Source organism: Chelonoidis abingdonii, chromosome 2, assembly GCF_003597395.2.
Source record: "Chelonoidis abingdonii isolate Lonesome George chromosome 2, CheloAbing_2.0, whole genome shotgun sequence".
Taxonomy (NCBI): Eukaryota; Metazoa; Chordata; order Testudines; family Testudinidae; genus Chelonoidis; species Chelonoidis abingdonii.
In genome coordinates this window covers 251801103-251821001 of record NC_133770.1, presented here as the reverse complement: position 1 = coordinate 251821001, position 19899 = coordinate 251801103, and the positions used below count along the sequence as shown (strand labels likewise).

The 19899-nt window shown below is 40.0% G+C and overlaps 1 protein-coding gene across 3 annotated transcripts in view; it reads right to left on the bottom strand.

Moving 5' to 3' along the window:
- The window catches only part of RALYL (RALY RNA binding protein like), a 620330-nt gene that overhangs the window by 24385 nt on the left and 576046 nt on the right, over positions 1-19899 (bottom strand). For all 3 annotated transcript variants that reach the window (XM_032768366.2, XM_032768367.2, XM_032768368.1), the window contains 2 exons: positions 13194-13307; positions 5433-5611 (listed from right to left, as the gene is read on the bottom strand). In XM_032768366.2, coding sequence (XP_032624257.1) covers positions 5433-5611; positions 13194-13307 — 293 coding nt within the window. The remainder of the gene's footprint in view (positions 1-5432; positions 5612-13193; positions 13308-19899) is intronic.

Below are 19899 nucleotides of genomic sequence, written 5' to 3'. Positions count from 1 at the left end.
AGATATTAATTTGTCAGAAAGCCAAAATTCAGTGGTCAAAATGTGGTCTTGTCTGTATAGTTCAAGATATGTGGTGTGTTCTAATGTTCTGTGATGAAGGTAGAGAAGATGTATTGATATCATCAAATTATATGGCAGAGATTTAATTTTTGCATGATAAAACTGACTGCAGCAAGAAAACTAACCCTAAGCTCTGTATGTTTCAGTTACTGGTGTCTTTTGTCTGACACATTCTCCATCTAAAGACAGTAAAAGCAAGAAAAATGACAAGAAAATAGACTAGGCTGGATACATACAATACAGAGGGCTATAAAATGGACAGTATAGAGAAATTAAATATCTCTGAGGCAAATGTAACAGAAATGTACTTAATAGCTAGGGAATAAATTCTGATCTCAGCTGCACCAGTGTACATGGGGAATAATGGGATTGAATCTATGCCGGGGTCGGCACCCTTTGGCATGTGGCCCATGAGGTTAATCTGATTGCGGACCACGAGACATTCTGCTGACATTGATCGCCCACAGGCTCGGCCCCACACAGCTCCCTGTGGCCGCGGTTCGTTGTTCCCAGCCAATGGGAGCTGCGAGAAGCGGTGCAGGCTGCAGACATGTGCTAGCCGCTGCTTCCTGCAGCTCCCATTGGGAGCTGTGGGGGGCCATGCCTGTGGATGGTCAATGTAAAGAAAATGTCTCATGGCCTGCTAGCGGATTACCCTGATGGGCACTGTGCTGAAGGTTTCCAACCCTTGATCTATGCAGTTACACAGTGTAAAATCAGTGTGAGATCAGAATCAGGCCCAAAACATTTTCTCTATTTCTTATAGTTCTATAATTCAATAAAAATACATCTCAAAGAAATCACACTAAAGATCTGACTCACAACTGCACTACTCACATCTTATGCCGATATAACTCCACTTATGTCCATGGATTCATATCAGCATGAAGCAATGGTCATACCATTCTGGAAATTCTGAGGACATACTAGGCTAGACACTGATCTCAGTTATACCAATGTAAATCTGTAGTACTTTAAGTCAGTGGAGTTACTGTAGATCTACACTAGTATAATTGAGATCAAAATCTGGTCTAATGACTGCATAACTACTGAACCATCATTGTATTATTAGTAACTACTATTAGTTTATGATTATTATTAATGACATCCAACTTGATGGATGCTATTCTCCTTTGACAATGTAATATAGATGGGTTTAAATGCTTTGCTGATTTGGGGCCTAAATCTGTGTAAAAAAAAAATGCACTGTCTTATGAAGCAAATTAAGATGCGTCACCCCATTTTAGCTGAGAGGGTGTTTGGTCAGATCTGCAGGGCTAAGTCCTGGCAGGGGGAGGGAAGCTCTCATGCCTAGACATGCTGGAGCCAAGTTCCTCCTTGTGCCTCCAAGTGCATGTGCAAATGTGCTGGGGAAGGGGCTTCTCTGCCTTCCATTGGCCAGCCAGGGTAAGAATAGGGGGCTGATTGGCTCTCCTGGGCCCTTCCTCAATCAAAAACCTCCACAGGCAGCCAGGGGCCATCTTGTCACCATTGCTGCCCTGCTCGCCATCCCTATAGTTGAGATATAATAAACTGTTTTCATAATACTGCAGGCCAGATTGCCTGTTTTGGGGATCAGGAAGGAATTTTCACTTATTGGGCTAAATTGCAGAGGTCCAGAGAGGTGGGAGCCCTGTAATCCTGCATTGGACCCAGCTGGTATGTGTCTGGTATCTGAGAGAAGTGGGCAGATAGCGTTTCTCCTTATGTTCAGTTAATAAAGTTGTAGCATGCATCCTGAAACTGGGCACCTAAAGTTGACACTGAAGGTAGGACAAGAAGTAATGGGTTTAAGGCTCAGCAAGGAAGATTTAGGTTATATATTACTGTAGACGTGTGGACTCACCCCCGCGGCGCCTCCTGCTGGTGACTTCAGGGAATTAGCTCGGTCCCAGCCTGGAGCGCCCTCTGCAGGCCGGTGATCCACCTGTCTGCTACTGGCCCCCATGTCCCTCCTTGGACCTCGGTGCCACTTTAACTGGGTCTCCCCCCCATCCCAGGGGAACCCTCACCCCACTATCCCCACTTTGCCTCAGTCATGGCTACTGCCAGTTTCTGTTTAGCCCCCGTGCTCTGGGGCAGACTGCAGTGTATCAGCCGATCATCACAGACAACAAGGGGTTTGGACTGGCTGCCTTTACCCACCCTCCAGCTGCCCCTGTACAAGCCCAGTACTTCAGAGGCCTAGAACCAGCTCTGCAGCCTGGGGAGTTGCTGGCCTAGGGCTTCCCAGCTCCTAAGGCCTTTCCCCAGCCCTGCCTTCCTCTAGGTCCCCCTGGGTGAGTTCCCAAGCAGCCAGACCTGTCTCCCTCCCCAGTCAGAGAGAGACTCCTTGCCCTTGGCTTCCCTGGCCGCCTTATTACGCCCTGTGGCTCAGTTTGGGGCATGGCCCCAGCTGCAGCCACTTCCCCAATCAGCCCAGCTTAAAGGCTGCTTTCTCCAGCCTCAGCCCCTTCCCAGGGCTGTTTTTAACCCCTTCAGGGCAGGAGCAGAGGTCCACCCTGCTACAATTAGGCAAACATTTCTAACTATAAGGGTAGTTATGCTCTGGAATAGACTTACAAGGGAGGTTGTGGAATCCTCATCATTGGAGGTTTTTAAGACCAGGTTGGACAAACACCTGTCAAGGATGATCTAGGTATACTTGGTTCTGCCCCAGCATGGGGAGATGGACTTGCAGATCTCATGAAGTCCCTTCCAGCCTTACATTTCTGTGATTCTATAATCTAAACTTAATCTGCATTGATTTTCTTTTCAAAATGTGTGTATTATAAATAAATTAGACTAGGATAAATCATCAATTATTTGATTCTTCTTATTCTCTCTCCACAAGGAAATAACTTATTCCCTGAATTCAAATCTTCTTGATTGCTTGGAAGTCATAACATTAACACTGCACCTTTACAAATATTTTTGTATATGATCTGTTATTCTGATATGTGTAGCAGTAGAAAAGATATTTTCCCCATCTTGATTCTAAATCCCTATTTTTAGGAGATTATAAATTTCAGAAAATTTGCCCTATAGACTGAAATTTGTCATGCTTGTTTCTAGCCACAGGATAAATTTTTGTGTACAGAAGGTTTGATGAAATCGTGTTTGTGAAAGTTCTTTTCTTATATTAAAAATTGGTTAGATGGGCTTTTGCTTGACTATCTCACAAACAGCTTCATTTTAAAATTAGAAATTTGCTGTGCAACTACTGTTCTATGAGTTATAATGCCTTTAAGTTCTAAGAAACTTGGATAACAAATAACAATGGTTAAATTTTCTTGTTTTGTAATAAGCTCATCTGTCTTGTTTTCACAAAGTAGAACTCGTGTGTCAAGAAGTAGGTTCTTCTACTTCAGAAAAAATAGTTTCTGAATAGGAATAGGACAAATCTTACTAAAAAGCAGTTTATTCAGTCACCCTGCTCTTAAGGGGATCACTGTCTTTCACTTGAGCAGCAGTCAACTGATACGTGAGTCAATTTGAGTGTGAGAGCTAGAGGATGAGTGTGCAAATGAACAAGAAGCAACTTGAATTAGCAAGCCCCACATAACTAAGTTATTCCAGGAAAAAAAAATATAAGGAACAAATACATAGACAAACACACTGAAGATCCACATTTGCAAGATACAAATTGACTTTTCAGTCACTGAAGTATCATTGACTTAACTGGGAGTTGAGAGGATGCTCCAGACTTCATACGACTTGCCCATAGTATTTATATATCTCATCTTCTATTAAATTTATGTCAATTTCTGAAGGCATCTTAACAAAATTAAATATATAATAGAACAGGCGAAATTCATAATGTATGGTACATAATGAACTGCCCATACCATACCATTATAACTCTTGCCCAAGGAGCTGAATATCTGAATGAGAACTGCTGAAGAAAGATACATAGGTCAATTAAACCAAAACAGCCACCCTAAGAATTACCCATTGCTTAGGTATGTTCTCCAGCAATTTTTCATAGCAATTCCTTCTCCCTCGCTTCTTTCTAATTGCATGGCTCTTTCACTTCCTCACATAACTAAAGTCAGTAGAGCTTTAAGTTACCACTGGATAGGAACAAATGAAGAAAAACAACATGCTGCCAGTAGGATGGCAAAGAGCACCAGTAGAGGAATCTACTCTATCAGTCACCTGAATCCTCAGATCTAATGGTGAATTTAATGACACTCATTAATCATTGGTGGAGAAGCGGTAAATAAAGAAAACTAATAGCTTTCATAACTTGAAGTTTCACTGTTCTTGTAAACAGAGTGGTCTCACTGACTGCAACACAGTCGTCAGTTTTCCAGCATTCTCCCAGAAAGTTCTAAAATTACTTCTAAATACATAAAATGAACACAGTTGTGCACTGTTTTTACAGTATGAATAGGAGATGAACTAAACCAGAAGTAATATCTTTAGTGGGCTTTTCATGGTCTCTCTGCCTCACAACCGTAACTACAATATACTAAGCAATCTGCTTGCCTTGTGGAGCTGATTGAATTGCTTTGTATTTGTATATTGCATAGGGGAAATAGAGAGGTAAAGTCACCAAATGCAAAGGTATGCATAGAGAATTACAGTGTATCCAGTAGGTAAAATATACACTACTACTTAGAACTTGTATAGCAGCTTTATATCATTGATCTCACAACACTTTATAAAAGAGAACAAGTATCATTATTCCCATATAACATGGGAAAACAGAGGCTCAGAAAGGGGAAGAGTCTTGCTCCAAATAATGTGATTAATAAGCAGGCATGAAAATACAAGGATTTCATAACCACAGCAAATATTGGCTCTGGTTTCCAAGATATACAACACTCAGCTATTCAGGCCATGTCTACATTAGGGAATCTGAAACCTGATTTAATCAATACAGTGATTAAAACACCAGAAACCACTACTCTTGTCTATACAATGGCTCTCACTGGCATTAAAACCAATTCCTTTGAACAAGTATTAGCACTAGAGCTGGTCAGCAATTTTCCAATTGTTTTCATCAGAAAATTCAGTTTATTCAAAACCAAAATGTTCTGCAGAAATGTTTTGGTTTTGATGAACTTTTGCCAGGCTTGCTTGGTGGGCTGCAGGGGAGCCTGGGTTTCCCAGGTCTGCAGCTCTGGTGCAGCCCTGCTATGCAGAGCTGGGAGCCTGGAGAGACATGGTTGGAAACATGGCTCTCAGGGCTTCTAGGTTCCTCACTCTGCAGTGAGGGTCTTCCCAGGCTTCTGGGGATTCAGGGGAAGCCTGGGGAGTCCCTTAGAGGTAGAGGCAGCATCAAAGTGTCAACATTTTTGTTAATCCTGATCCTAAAAAATTATTATTGGACTTCCATGGTTATTCAAAATAACTGTGTACATAGCCATGGCATGTTAATTTCTTACCAGCTCATTGCTGCAATCCTCATCAAAATCCTCCTCTATTCCATCAGTCATCTCTTCTCCATCCCCATCTGCATCTGGCCCTACTTCAATAGGCTCTTCTGTAGAGTTATCTGCATTCTCTGATATGCATTCCTCTTGGATCAACTCAGCATTATCTTCCATTTGCTTCTTTTGAGCTTCTGTAAGGAAAGCATACCCTGTAGAGATTCAGTAACCTTTTCTGTTGCTTGGAATGAACAATGCTCTCAGGCAGACTTCATGCCTCCATTCTTCAGATGGAGCTAGGTTTATGAAATATGGTATGTTAATATCTACAAGTAAATATTATCAAATTCCCTGACTGAAAGTTACAGAATAAATAATCTGCAACATCAGTGCACTCGGCCAATTAAAATGAAGAGACCAAATACAGTTACTGGTGCAAAAATAGTTTTGTCCCAGTCATGCAATTCTCTGGACTCTGCTGTGTTGTGGGAAACCAAGTTTGCATAATCATTGTGCAGTTATGTATCAGTGTAAATCCCTGTGCTCTCACTGGATGACAGACGATGATGGCCAATAAGTTTGCAGGGATTTGCATAATCATTGTGTGATTACTTCTCAATAAGTATACAGTTAATAAATCTTACTAGTCACACTGGTCCCATTACTAAGGGCTGCAGTAGCAGTTGTAGCAGCTCGTCATTCTCTCTGTTGCACCGTGTGCTGGGACAACTGGATCCATTTATGGCCCCTACTTTTGGCTCAAACTCATTGCTGCTTTCCATTCCTGCCAAAGTGGGGTCAACATAAAGACCATTTTCAAGGCACTCGGCTCATGGAAGCTCCCTTGCCTGGTCCACCCTGTTCAGCTCTAGTGTGGGACTTAAGTGATGCAGATGGCCTTGCATTTGTCCTCCATACCTTGAAGAATTTCACCCAGGCAGCAGAAGTCCACAGCAGGGATGGGAGAGGACTAACAGACTGACTTATAGAGTAGTTGGAGAAGCAACAGAGCAGGGGACTTGGAGGGAACACAAACTCACTCCTATTCACTTAAGAGTGGTAGCTGTGTTAGTCTATATCAGCAAAAAGAACAGGAGTACTTGTGGCACCTTAGAGACTAACACATTTATTTGGGCATAAGCTTTTGTGGGCTAAAACCCACTTCATTGGATGTATGCAGTGGAAAATACAGTAGGAAGATATGTGTGTGTATGTGTGTGTGTGTGTGTGTGTGTATATATATATATACACAGTGAACATGAAAAAATGGGTGTTGCCATATCAACTCTAATGAGACTAGTCAGTTAAGGTGGGTATTATCAGCAGGAGAGAGAAATTTTCCCCTACTGTTACTCACACCTTCTTGTCAACTGTTTGAAATGGGCCATCCTGATTATCACTATAAAAGTTGTTTTTCCTCTCCTGCTGATATGGCAACTCCCATTTTTTCATGTTCTCTGTGTATATATATCTTCCTACTGTATTTTCCACTGCATGCATCCGATGAAGTGGGTTTTAGCCCATGAAAGCTTATGCCCAAATAAATCTGTTAGTCTCTAAGGTGCCACAAGTACTCCTGTTCTTTTTGCTATTCATTTTAGGAGCTTATGATGGAAACCTTTATGCACCCAAAATGACAGCAGGTTAGGAGACTATTTGCCTGTAGTTGGGATAGCAATGTCATTTCAGTCTGAAAGTGACAATTCCTATCAGGGATGGAACTTACAAAACAAAAGAGATGGTTCTTTCTTTTCTAAACTGACTGTTTTATATTACCAGAAATCTCATCTCATATCTTGTTACACCGTGAATGAATCTGAAATTGGCTGTGAAGTTGTATATCTTTCAGCTTTATGAATACATTATGGTTTCTACTTTAAATTATTACATGCCATAGCTAGTACTCAAAACTCCTGACACTTATGTATCTCATAATCTTAAGCAAAGACAGCACTAGTTTCTCCCTCTGTGCATCTACACATTTGTTTTCATCTCTTTAGTCTTGTTAGCCTTTGACCCTTCTCCCTCTCAAATTGTGCTTGCTAAAGCTTCAGAAAAGATAAGGCTTTGTTTCCTTAGACCTAGCATCTTTACAGAAAGAATCTTGGACTCAAAGAATTAAGGACAATCATAGGCATCCCTCTTTGAAATCAGTGTGGTTGTAGAGATTGCTACTGCAAAATTCAGTCCATGGAGCCATATAAAATATTTATCACTATAACAGCTTCATAGTTATAACCAGTGATGTTAGCATAAGCCAACCCAATTTCTGCTATGGCATTTGATTTAACAGTCTTTTGGTACACACTTGTAGTGCTACCCACAAATGGTAACCACCTAAAACCTTTTTCATTTGCTTAAGCTTTGCTTCCGCTCTTCTTCATTTCAAGATCTGTGCTAAGGAGGAGAATGTCTTGAAAGGCTGGAAATTTCAGAAGACAAACTTTTTGCATAAAATATTAAACAGCATGAACAGGCAACATGAGCTCCTGCTCAGAATGAACAATGGGAATCGTAAAGACAAACAGCAGATAAGAAGCAGTGGACATTTTAATCTTTTTTATACGCAGCACTGCATTTTGTCTTATTGCCTTTATGAAAGTCATATCAAACTTTTCCCCTGCTTACTTAATTTAGTGTCTTAAAATTATAAACAGCAAATATAAGGTGAGGGAAATATGATAAAAGTATTCTTAAATCTAACAATCTATTGGATATTTATGTAAAAGGACAGGATATTATAAAATAAGGAGTTTAACTATAGTATATATGTAATAAGAGACAGAAAAAACACGCTTTGGTCAAGACTTTCAAAATTGGGTGCTAAAGTTATGTTCCTGATATATCTTGATGAGAGTTGTTGGGGGGCTTAGCACTTTTGAAAATCAGGCCACTTTTTAAAGTGTCTAACTAAGAACTTAGGGATAGGATTTTCAAAGATGCCTAAGGATTTAAGTGTCCAACTCCCATTATATTGGATACCCAAAACTTTTAGGATCTTTTGAAAATCCACACCTCAGAACCTAACTTTAGGCACTTGTTGAAAATCTTGGTCTTTGTATATACAGAAAAAAATATTCTACTGCTGCCATCTTACTGAATCAGAGCAGCCAGCCACTGCTCTGTTGTGGCTTTCTGCTCCAAATTTCCACCAACAAATTAGACACACCAAACATCCTAAAAATCATTTTCCTCTCTATAAACTCTAGCTATTGGGCTTTCAGAGTTATTTGCTCTACCAAATAGATCCAAATCTATATATAAAAGCTTCCAAACAAGTATTAGCTATTAGGGATACAATTTGCAGCTACCCACAGTATTAAAACACAACATTTATCACATGTAGAGTCTGAGTTTCCAATCTGAGCCCATAACTGAGATTGACAAGCATGACATTGATTCTTTGTTGAAAGATTAATGTAAAAACACCTCCCTTCTCTCTTGCACTATTTGTATTTAAAGTGAATCTAAAGCCCTTAGGCAAAAGGGAACGTAAACTGTGCACTACCATTATGGATATAAAACCACAAGACAATCTTTTACCCTCAATTTATCTTTTCTGTTTTCATCCTACTAAAAATTTCAGGGTATTGGTAGCACTAAGAAAAGAACACTAGCGAAATTTGCAAGCTGAGTTTATCCCCTGAGCTTTTACTGGTTAGTCAGTGAATAAGTTCAGTAAAAACACTGAGTTTAGATTCTAACATTTATCATTCTCCTAAAGGAATAACTCCGAGTCCTTAGAAAATCCTTCTGAATGGCAATATAAAGTCATGAAAAAAATTAAAATTAAAAAATTCCAACCGAATGTACATGCTCTCCCTCTCTCCCCTTTCTTTTCTTAATAACAAAGTTATGCCCTAATCCTCATCCAGCATGCAGCCAGGAGACACCATCTTTGTACTGGACAATTCTGCGGGGACAAGCGCTTTTTGAAGTGCTTAGAGGAGAGGAAGGTGATCAGGAACAGTTAACATGGATTCACCAAGGGCAAGTCATGCCTGACCAACCTCACTGCCTTCTATGATGAGATAACTGGCCCTGTGGATATGGGGAAAGCAGTGGACATGTCATATCTGGACATTAGCAAAGGTTTTGATATGGTCTCCCACAGCAGCCTTGCCAGCAAGTTAAAAAAGTATGGAGCGGATGAATTGACTATAAGGTGGATAGAAAGCTGGCTCAACGGTAGTGATCAATGGTACAATGTCTAGTTGGCAGCCGGTATCAAGTGGAGTATCCCAGAGGTCGGTCGTGGGACTGGTTTTGTTCAACATCTTTATTAATAATCTGAACGATAGGATGGATTGCACCCTCAGCGAGTTCGTGGATGACACAAAGCTGGGGGAAGAAGCAGATACGCTGGAGGATAGGGAAAGGGTTCAGAGTGACCTAGACAAATTGGAGGATTGGGCCAAAAGAAATCTGAGGTTCAACAAGGACAAGTGCAGAGTCGTACACTTAGGACGGAAGAATCCCATGCACTGCTACAGGCTGGGGACCGATTGGCTATGCAGCAGTTCTGCAGAAAAGGACCTGGGGATTACAGTGGACGAGAAGCTGGTTATGAATTAGCAGTGTGCCCTTGTTGCCAAGAAAGCTAGCGGCATATTGGGGCGCATTAATAGGAATATTGCAAGCAGATTGAGGGAAGTGATTATTTCCCTCTATTCGGCACTGGTAAGGCCACATCTGAAGTATTGGATCCAGTTTTGGGCCCCCCACTACAGAAAGGATGTGGACAAAGAGTCCAGCAGAGGGAAACAAAAATGATCAGGGGGCTGGGGCACATGTCTTATGAGAAGAGGCTGAGAGAACTGGGCTTCTTTAGTCTGCAGAAGAGAAGAGTGAGGGGGGGATTTGATATTAGCCTTCAACTATCTGAAGGGAGATTCCAAAGAGGATGGAGCTTGGCTGTTCTCAGTGGTGGCAGATGACAGAACAAGGAGCAATGGTCTCAAGTTGCAGTGGAGGATGTCTAGGTTGGATATTAGGGAACACTATTGCACTAGGAGGGTGGTGAAGCACTGGAATGGGTTACCTAGGGATGTGGTGGAATCTCCATCCTTAGAGATTTTAAGGCCTGGCTTGACAAAGCCCTGGCTGGGATGATTTAGTTGGTGTTGGTCTTGCTTTGAGCAGGGGGTTGGACTAGATGACCTTCTGAGGTCTCTTCCAATCCTAATCTTCTATGATTCTATGAAGGGAAGAAATTCTCACATCAGACCATAGAACAACAATGGAACCATTCTGCAAATCCTTTGCGTCAGCTCCAAGAATCTTTCTCCTCTCCCACCTTTCTGGTAGAAGGAATGGAGAGCAAGGGGACAGGATCTGCATCTCAGTGATTTAAAAATGATTGGGGCAGACTGTGTATTAGTTATATCTGTTTAAATCCAGAATAATTCCACTGAATTTAATGGAAAATCTGGACCACTGTATCCATTTCCTACCCTCTTATCAAGAGAACTCTGAAGGGTATTCATTGCAGTACTTTGGGAGATATAATAGTATGATTCAATATGAATCAACATTTTCTCTTTGAGCTGATTTATATTTAAATGAGTACATTACAACCCTTTTTAGCAAAAGTGCAAATTGGTTCTCAAAGTCCAATGACGTGGCTTGTTTTGCATAGTAATAGATTTTGTATAAAAGCTCCCTGAAATGGGGATATGCCATCTAAACTCATTTCCGTAGACCAGTGCTTCATTTGGGTGCTGTACAATTACATATTCTCTGACTATATCACCAACTTTTATCTAATGTCATTAACATTTTAATGAGACAAGGTGGGTGGATTAATATCTGTTATTGGATCAATTTCTGTTGGTGAGAGAGACAAGCTTGTGAGCTTACACAGAGCTCTTTATTGGGTCTGGGAAATGAACTCAGAATGTCACAGCTAAATACAGGGTGGAACAGATTGTTTAGCATAAGTAGTTAACACATTTCAAGGGACCATTCAAGGTGAAGTCATATGTTAACACCTATCTATTCACAGAGTGTGGGATGGGGAATATTCTAGAGAGTTTCATGGATGTGTGCTGGTTGTTGATTCCATGCATGGTATCGTCCTACAATTACAATCCATACTAGATGGAGACCACATCCTGAGAGAAATCTTTCCTGAAACCCCTCTTTTGGCATTCAACTAATCCCCCAACCTCTCCAAGCTCATCATCAGAAGCAAGCTCCCCACAAACCAGGACACACCAACTCAAAGCGGCACCAGACACTGCCAGAACAACAGATGCAAGACCTGTAGACATATCTCCATTCACTATGCTCTTGAATGAACTCACACAGAATAATGATAAAGACAAAAACCGTATCACCTTTGGGTGAACACTTTTGACAAAATGACTCTATATCTGACCCCTCGATCCTCATTCTCAAAGGAAACCTGTGTAATACCTTCAAAAGATGACCCTGGGAGCATAAATTCATAACTTTGCTAAATACTAAAAATCATGGATTGAATAGAGACACTGGATTCATGGCTTATTACAACAATCTATAACCTACTTAATACCCTCCTCTCCAAATGTCCTCCCCTCCCCCTATTCCTCTATGACTGGAGAGCTGTTAACTGGCCATTTCACCTTTAATGTTTTCTGTAAACATGTGTTATATACTTATGCTAAACAATCTGTTCTTTGTATTTAACACCATGACACTCTGAGTACATTCCTAGACCTGAAGAAGATCTTTGAAAGCTAGTGTCTTTCACCCAAAGAAGTCGGTTCAATAAAAGATATTACCTCACCCATCTTGACTCTCTACTATCCTTGGGGCCAACATGGCTACAGCACCACTGCATACTGTAAATTTTAATGTAAAGATAATGAATGCATCTTATGCACACTTCTCATATAAAGATATATCAAGTTCTATATTTACTACCTGTCACTGATTTGAAAAATAACCTTATTTTTGTGGGCCAAATTATGGATCTACACTAGCTAAGGAACTAATCCTATATGTAGGGTTGTTTGTGACTGATTATAACTAGCTTCTAAGTAACAAAGCCTGTGATGTACATACAATATACAGGTGATTGGTGCGATATGTAAGGAATTAGCTAAGAAAGTACCATTGGCATTGATAGGAATTATGTGGCTAATTTTCAATGCAGCATCATGAAATATGACTAACTTTCTTATGACATTTCATTACGGCACTAACAGGGTAACACATAGATCACTAAACGGCAAGCTTGACTATTGAAATTATATGAATGAGGATTTTGGTTATATTGATAATAGAACAGAATGAGCTTTTGTAAATCTGAAGGCTTGTCTCAAACTGGGGGTAAGCTGATTCAGAACTGGTGCAGCAGGTTTATGGTGAGGATTAGCCTGGCCTAACTACCTCAGCGTAGCTATTGTATATTGAGACAATATTTTCTAACATAGACAATAGGTAAAATACTTCTGCATGTTCAAAAATATATTTATCTCTAAAAATTCTTTTCTATAATGCATCTTTGGTTCCTGAAGAGCTAGTTGGAATTTTTTTTTTTTTTTTTTTTTTGCTACTATAGTATAGAACACATTCTTGAAATTATTTTGTTGTAAGGACCGTGAAAGATATTAAAATCTTATTCCATCAGTCCAAACTGTGGTTGCATTTACCTTCATTCTGACCCTACATTATGTAGCAAAATGTCTGTAAAGCTTTTATTTTTCTCTGTTTTGTCAGTTGGAATGATAACTATGCCCTGGTTTGTTTAATCTCTTAATAAGCTGTCTGCGGCTAAAAAAAAGCACTTACCTGCTTCAGCCTTCTGCTGTTTTTCAATCTTCTCCAATCTCCCTAGCAAGGAGTCAATTTTTGTTTTGATTTGGGTTAATTCCTTCTTGATTGTTTGCAACTCATCTGATTTCACTGAGGAAGGAGGGAAAAAAGGCAGAAAACATGAAAGAAACGATTTCACCCCAAAGACGCATCTGAATATATTCTGTCCCTTTCCCTGGTAAATATAGCTCAAAGTACACTTCTTAATATCACTACACTATTATTTCTTTCAGTTCTTTTGGTGAATGAGCATTTAAAACCAATTTTGTCGCTTACAAATGTGGAATCCCAGTAGAGTGCATGGTATTAAATCTTGAGTGACAGAAGGTGATGTGGGGGTTGTAGCTCAGTAATAAATGTTTGCAACAAAGCAGTTAAGGCTATATCAGATTCAATCTTTGCAAATGCAAGTAATGTTCAGTGACAATAAACCTATGATGTGACATAGATTCAAATGCAGGGAATGATTCAAACATGACAGGCAATTTACAGCTTAATAATGGTATTTTGCAGTGCAATTTTCTAATATTATAAAATAATAATAATTATAAAGAGTCCCTCCAGAACAGTACGTATTTTTCAACGAGACTAAATAGTAACAAATGCTGGAGCAGCCATGAACATAATGTTTTGTCCCAGTGAACAACTTTATTGCAAAAGGTGTTGAGTATTATTGCTTGTTAAAGCTTTCAATTCATAGTAACTTGTACTTTTCCCAGCGGCAGATAAAATACAAAAATACTATTTTTGTGATCCAGTCTATGGACTGGCAAGCCAATTCCAATAAATTATGATCTCAAGTGAGATTCCAAAGTGTTTACTGTACTTTATTTTTCATTTATGTGAACCCTTGCGCTCCCTGCTTCCAGCTGGGCTTGTAAAAAGTACTGATCTAATAGGAATGTAATATACGCAATGTAATATACGCCATCATATGCCAGCAATGTCCCTCTGCTATGTACATCAGCCAAACAGGACAGTCCCTGCATAAAAGGATAATGGACACAAATCAGTTATTAGGAATGGCAATATACAAAAACATGTAGGAGAACACTTCAATCTCGCTGGTCACACAGTAGCAGATTTAAAGGTAGCCATCCTGCAGCAAAAAAACTTCAGGACCAGACTTCAAAGATAAACTGCTGAGCTTCAGTTCATCTGCAAATTTGACACCATCAGCTCAGGATTAAACAAAGACTGTGAATGGCTTGCCAACTACAAAAGCAGTTTCTCCTCCCTTGGTGTTCACATGTCAATTGCTAGAAGAGAGCATTCTGAATTGGTGACCTGGCTGGAAGGCTGAGTCACCGCCTCCCACGATGCAGGCCATCACAGTGTTGGAGTGGTTGCTGGCAAGAGGCACTGTAGTCAGGGAAAAGTAGAAGCCCAGCGACCTAACCGCTAGATTACACTACAAGTAAGCCCGGCCCCTGAAAGAACCTATTTTCTGGTTCCAGTTCTAGTATGGATGAAATCTTGCAGAAACTGCTTTTCCTGTAAAAGTCTACTAGGGCATCTGATTTCATGAGATTTCTAACATTTATGTGATGAACCCTCACAAAAACAGCCAGTATGATTTTGACATAATTGATTCTGCAACTTAGCCCTGACTTGACTTTGAATTAAAAAAAAAAAATCAAGCAAAAAAAATGTTGCTCACTAGTAGAGAGATTTGCCACTTAAATAGTAAAATTTATTATTTCTGCCTGGATATTTTCCTCATAAACACCGTTCAATAAGCTAATTACTTTCCTGTCCAAGTCAACAAAATCATGTTGACACCTTTATGATGTGTTGTTTGGACCTGAAAAAAAGGAAGTAATTCTAAGGAGAAATCAAGCGTGAAAGTCTATATACTATACGCCTGTCTCCTTTTTAAAAACTTTTGATTTTCCCTGTTTATTTTAATGTGTGCTGCACACAAAAAGAATATTTTTCTGTAATTTATTCAAGCAAGTGAGAGGGATTTTACAACTTTAATTCATATGCAACCATGAGAGAGTTTGAAAATCTAATGCAGGGGTTGCAAAAATGTGGCCTTAGGACTTTTAATAAGGCAGCCTATTGGTCTCTTCAATTTTAAGGCCCAATCCAAAGCTCATTAAAATCATTAGGACTCCTTTCATTGACTTTTGTGGGATTTGGATCATGCCCTAATACACAAGCGTAGGCTTCTGAAGGCCACTTGAATCAAGATGGAGCACTGCATGTTGGGATCTAAAGTCTTTGAGCTGCGCTCCTTATTAAAAATATATGGGTGCTGCAGTTTGCTCCATTTTATATACATGTAGCATGGCCCACAGGCTCATAGCAAGTTGCCTATGTGGCCCATAATTGGACAAAGTTTAGGTGCCTCGATCTATATTGGGAGCTATTAAAATCTTGATTTTTGCCACAATGCACTATTTCCTGGAACGGAATTTCTTGGAATGGGGAATGCGGCAGTGTTGTGGTGTAGAAAAAAACCTCAGCTAAAACAATTTATCCTCCTGAGGCAAAGCAAACCCAAGAAGCCAATTCATATTAGACGATCAATGAAGACACGTAAAGAATTGCGTGCTCTTATACTATCTTCTCATAATGTACACTACAGCAATGAAAAATGAGGGCAACAGTAGAGGAGATCTGCTTTAGCTGCACTTTGATTCCTTACAGAATATCCTGATAGATTCAAGGGCTGGAAAAGAGACCACAAAACAAACAAACAAACCCCAATCATGCTTAATTGGGAGTTCCCTCCTCTGATAAATCTTAATAAATACATAGATTCTAAACAATGCTAAAGTGAAAAAGAAAATTGTGAGGCATATGCTGTTTTTCAAAAATGATACTATGAGTCTTGGTACATTATTGAGAGGACTGAGCAAATAAAAATAGAACAGTAGGGGAGTGGGGGAATATTTAAAGGAGGATACACAAGTGAACAAGACATGCAGTTCTATTTGTGTCTGTCTTCAGGGGAACACAAAGACGAAGCGGGACACCTCCAGAGATACACTCAGAAAACACTTCATGACTGTGATAGAATCATAGAATCTATCATGGAAATGTAGGGCTGGAAGGAACCTCAAGAGGTCATCAAGTCCACCCATTTGTGCAGAGCCAGGACCAAGTACACCTAGACTACCCCCAACATGTGTTTGTCCAAACTGTTTTTAAAAACTTCCAATGATGGGGACTTAAAAAGTTTCTCCTAATAGCTAACCTAAATCTCCTTGCTGAACCTTAAGCTCATTAATTCTTGTCCTACCTTCTGTGGACCTAGAGAACGATTGATCACCATCTTCTTTATAACAGCCCTTAACATATCAGATCCCCCCTTCAGTCTTCTTTTCTCAAGATTAAGCATTCCCAGTTTTTTTTTTACTTTCCTCACACAGATTAGTTTTTCTAGTTTTTTATTTTTGTTTCTCTCCTCAGGACTCACTCCAGTTTGTCCACATCTTTTTCTCCCGTTTTCACTCAGAACTAAACCCAGTGCACTGGCAGAAGCTTCACCAGTGCCGAATAGAATGGGACAATTTCCTCCCATGTCTTACATACAACATTCCTGTTAATATACCCTAGAATATTAGCCTTTTTTGCAGCTGCATCACCGTTGTCTCAAATTCAATTTGTGATCCATGATAACCTCCAGACCCTTTCTAGCAGTGCTATCACCTAGCCATTTATTCCCTATTTTGTAGTTGTGCATGTGATTTTTTTCTTTCCTAAGTGAAATACTTTGCATTTTTCATTGTTGAATTTCATTTTGTTGAAGTCAGATCAATTCTCCAATTTATCAAGGTTTTTTTGAATTCTTATCCTGTTTTCTAAAGTGCTTATAACTCCTCCCAGTTTGGTGTCATCTGGATATTTTATAAGCATCCTCTCCACTCCATTATCCAAGTCATTAATGAAAATATTGAATAGTACCACACCCAGAACTCTCCTCTGTGGGACACCACTAGATGTACTCTCCCAGTTTGACAGTGAACCATTGATAACTACTTTTTCAGTATGGTCTTTCAAGCAGCTGAGCACCTACCTTATAGGCATTTCATAACAGACCACATTTCCACAGTTTGCTTTATGAGAGTGTCATATGGGATTGTGTCAGAAGCCATACTAAAATCAAGATATATCACATCCACTGCTTCCCCCCATCCTCTAGGCCAGTAACCCTGTCAAAGAAGGAAATTAGTTTGGTTTGGCATGATTTGTTCTTCACAAATCCATGTTGACTGTTCCCTATAACCCTATTCTCCTCCAGGTGCTTACAAACTGATTGTTTAATAATTTGTTCCAGTATCTTTCCAGGTATCGAAGTTAGGCTGACTGGTCTATAATTCCCCTTGTCCTCTATGTTCCCCCTTTTAAAATATTGATACTATCTTTGTCCTTCTGCATTCTTCTGGGACCTCACCTAACATTATTAAAGATAATTGTTAATGATTCCAAGATTGCTCCAGCTTCTTCCTTAAGTACCTTAGCATGAATTTAATCAGGCCTTGCCAACTTGAATACATCTAACTTATCTAAATGTTCTTTAACCTGTTCTTTCCCTACTTTGGCTTGCATTCCTTCCCCCTTGTTGTTAATATTAATTAGGTTGAGTATCTGGTCATCATTAAACTTTTAAGTGAAGACTGAAATAAAATAGGCATCAAACACCTCAGCTTTCTTGGTGTCATTAGTTATTAGTTATCCTTCCCCACTAAGGGGAGGACCTACACGTTCCTTCATCTTTCTCTTGCTTCTGATGTATTTAAAAAAATCTCTTCTTATTGCCTTTTATGTCCCTTGCTAGGTGTATCTCATTTTGTGCCTCAGCCTCTCTGGTTTTGTCTCTACATGAAGCTAGAAGCTATTCTTCTATACTCCTCCTTAGTCATTTCCACTTTTTGTAGGATTCTTTTTTGATTTTCAGGTCATTAAAGAACTCCTGATGGAGCCAAATTGGTGTCTTACTGTTCTTCCTATCTTTCCTTAACATGTGGATACTTTGCAGTTTGTGCCTTTAATATTGTCCTTAAGAAACTGCTAACGCTCCTGAACTCCTTTTCCTCCTTAGATTTTCTTTTATGGGACCTTACTTACCAGTTCTCTAAATTTGTGAAAGTCTGGTTTTTTTTAAGTTTATTGTGATCATTCTCCTCACTCTTTCTTTAAAATAATGAAATCTACCATTTCAAGATCACTTTAACCCAATTACCTTCCATCTTCAGATTCACTACCAATTCCTCCCTATTGGTCAGAATCAAATCTAAAATGGCTGTCCATCTGGTGACTTCTTCAACTTTCTGGAACAAACTGATGTCCCCATACATTCCAAGAACTTACTGGAAATTTTGTGTTTTCCCATATTACTTTTCTGACAGATGTCTGGTTAGTTAAAGTCCCTCAGTAGAAACATATCTTGTGTTTTGGTTATTTTTTATTTGTTCCAGAAATGCCTCATCTACAGCCTCTTCCTGATTTGGTGATTTATAGTAGATCCGTATTATGATATCATGCCTATTTTTTTTTCCTTTTCACCTTTACCCAGAGACTTTCAACTTGTTTGCCTCCCACTTCCTTCTGGATCTCAGTGGGGGAAAATGGAAGTCCAGCGACTCAACAACTAGGAGATGCCACTAGTCTGACCCCCCTCACAATGCCGGATACACAAGGTGCTGGTTGTATATAGGAATTGTTCTGGACACTGTAGTGGTAGTGGGGAGTAGAACCCCAGGAAGGAGGGTAGTCTCACAGTGGGTGCCATGGATGGGTCATGGTATTTGAGCAATCAAGGATGAACAGTTTGGAGACAGAAATTGAGAAGTTCTGCTCTTTCTATCCATCACCTCATGCTGTCCTTGCACAATCACTCCAATTACCCTGCATGCCCATCTCAGGCTGGGGCAATGCCTGTGGCTTGTTGCTGTGCCCCATCATTGCCCAGCATTTCTCTCTAGTTTTATTACAGAAAGCCCAGAATTTGTAGAACATACATTTTCCTGTTAACATGACTGGTTTCTACTATTACCTGTCTCCAGTGGTTCTGTCCTGTACAAGGTACTACACCTATTCTGTGAGAGACAGTGAGTGTACCCTGCCCTGTCCTGTTTATGCTTTTACACACAAGGACACCATGGTGGCAAAACAGGTATTTCTTTGTGAGCCTCTGTGTCTAGCACCCGGGGATGTATTTTGGCAAACTCCACCACCCTGGGATGGGGTTGTTCAAGCAGCGAAAACCCACTATGTTATCTCATAATTATGATGTTATGTTTGTAAGCCTTTTCCTGTTTTACTTTCCTGTCATGTCTACTGTTGCTGAATTCATGTTTTTTTCCTCTCTAGGGGCACTGTTAAGTGGTGTCCAGATCTGCTAAGAGGATCTTTCCTTAGGCCCCTCCATGCCCCCTAGTGCCTGGCTCTCATCGCCCTTTTCCTCTTTTTCCAGTGACGTTCCAGGGGGATTTATCACTCCACAGGAGAGGTAGGGAGAGATAGATGAGTGCTGAAAAGACATGGGGAGGTAAGTGAATTTCCCAGGGCATGTTCTGGGAGGTGATGATGATGATGAGGGAAGTGGGTCAAGTTTATTTTTCTCAAGGCCCTTATCTGAGTGCAACTAACAGACTACTTTGAATATTCTCTGCATGCCCAGCCCTGCTTTGTGCACCTTCTTGAACACCAACAAGACACTTTTGCCTGC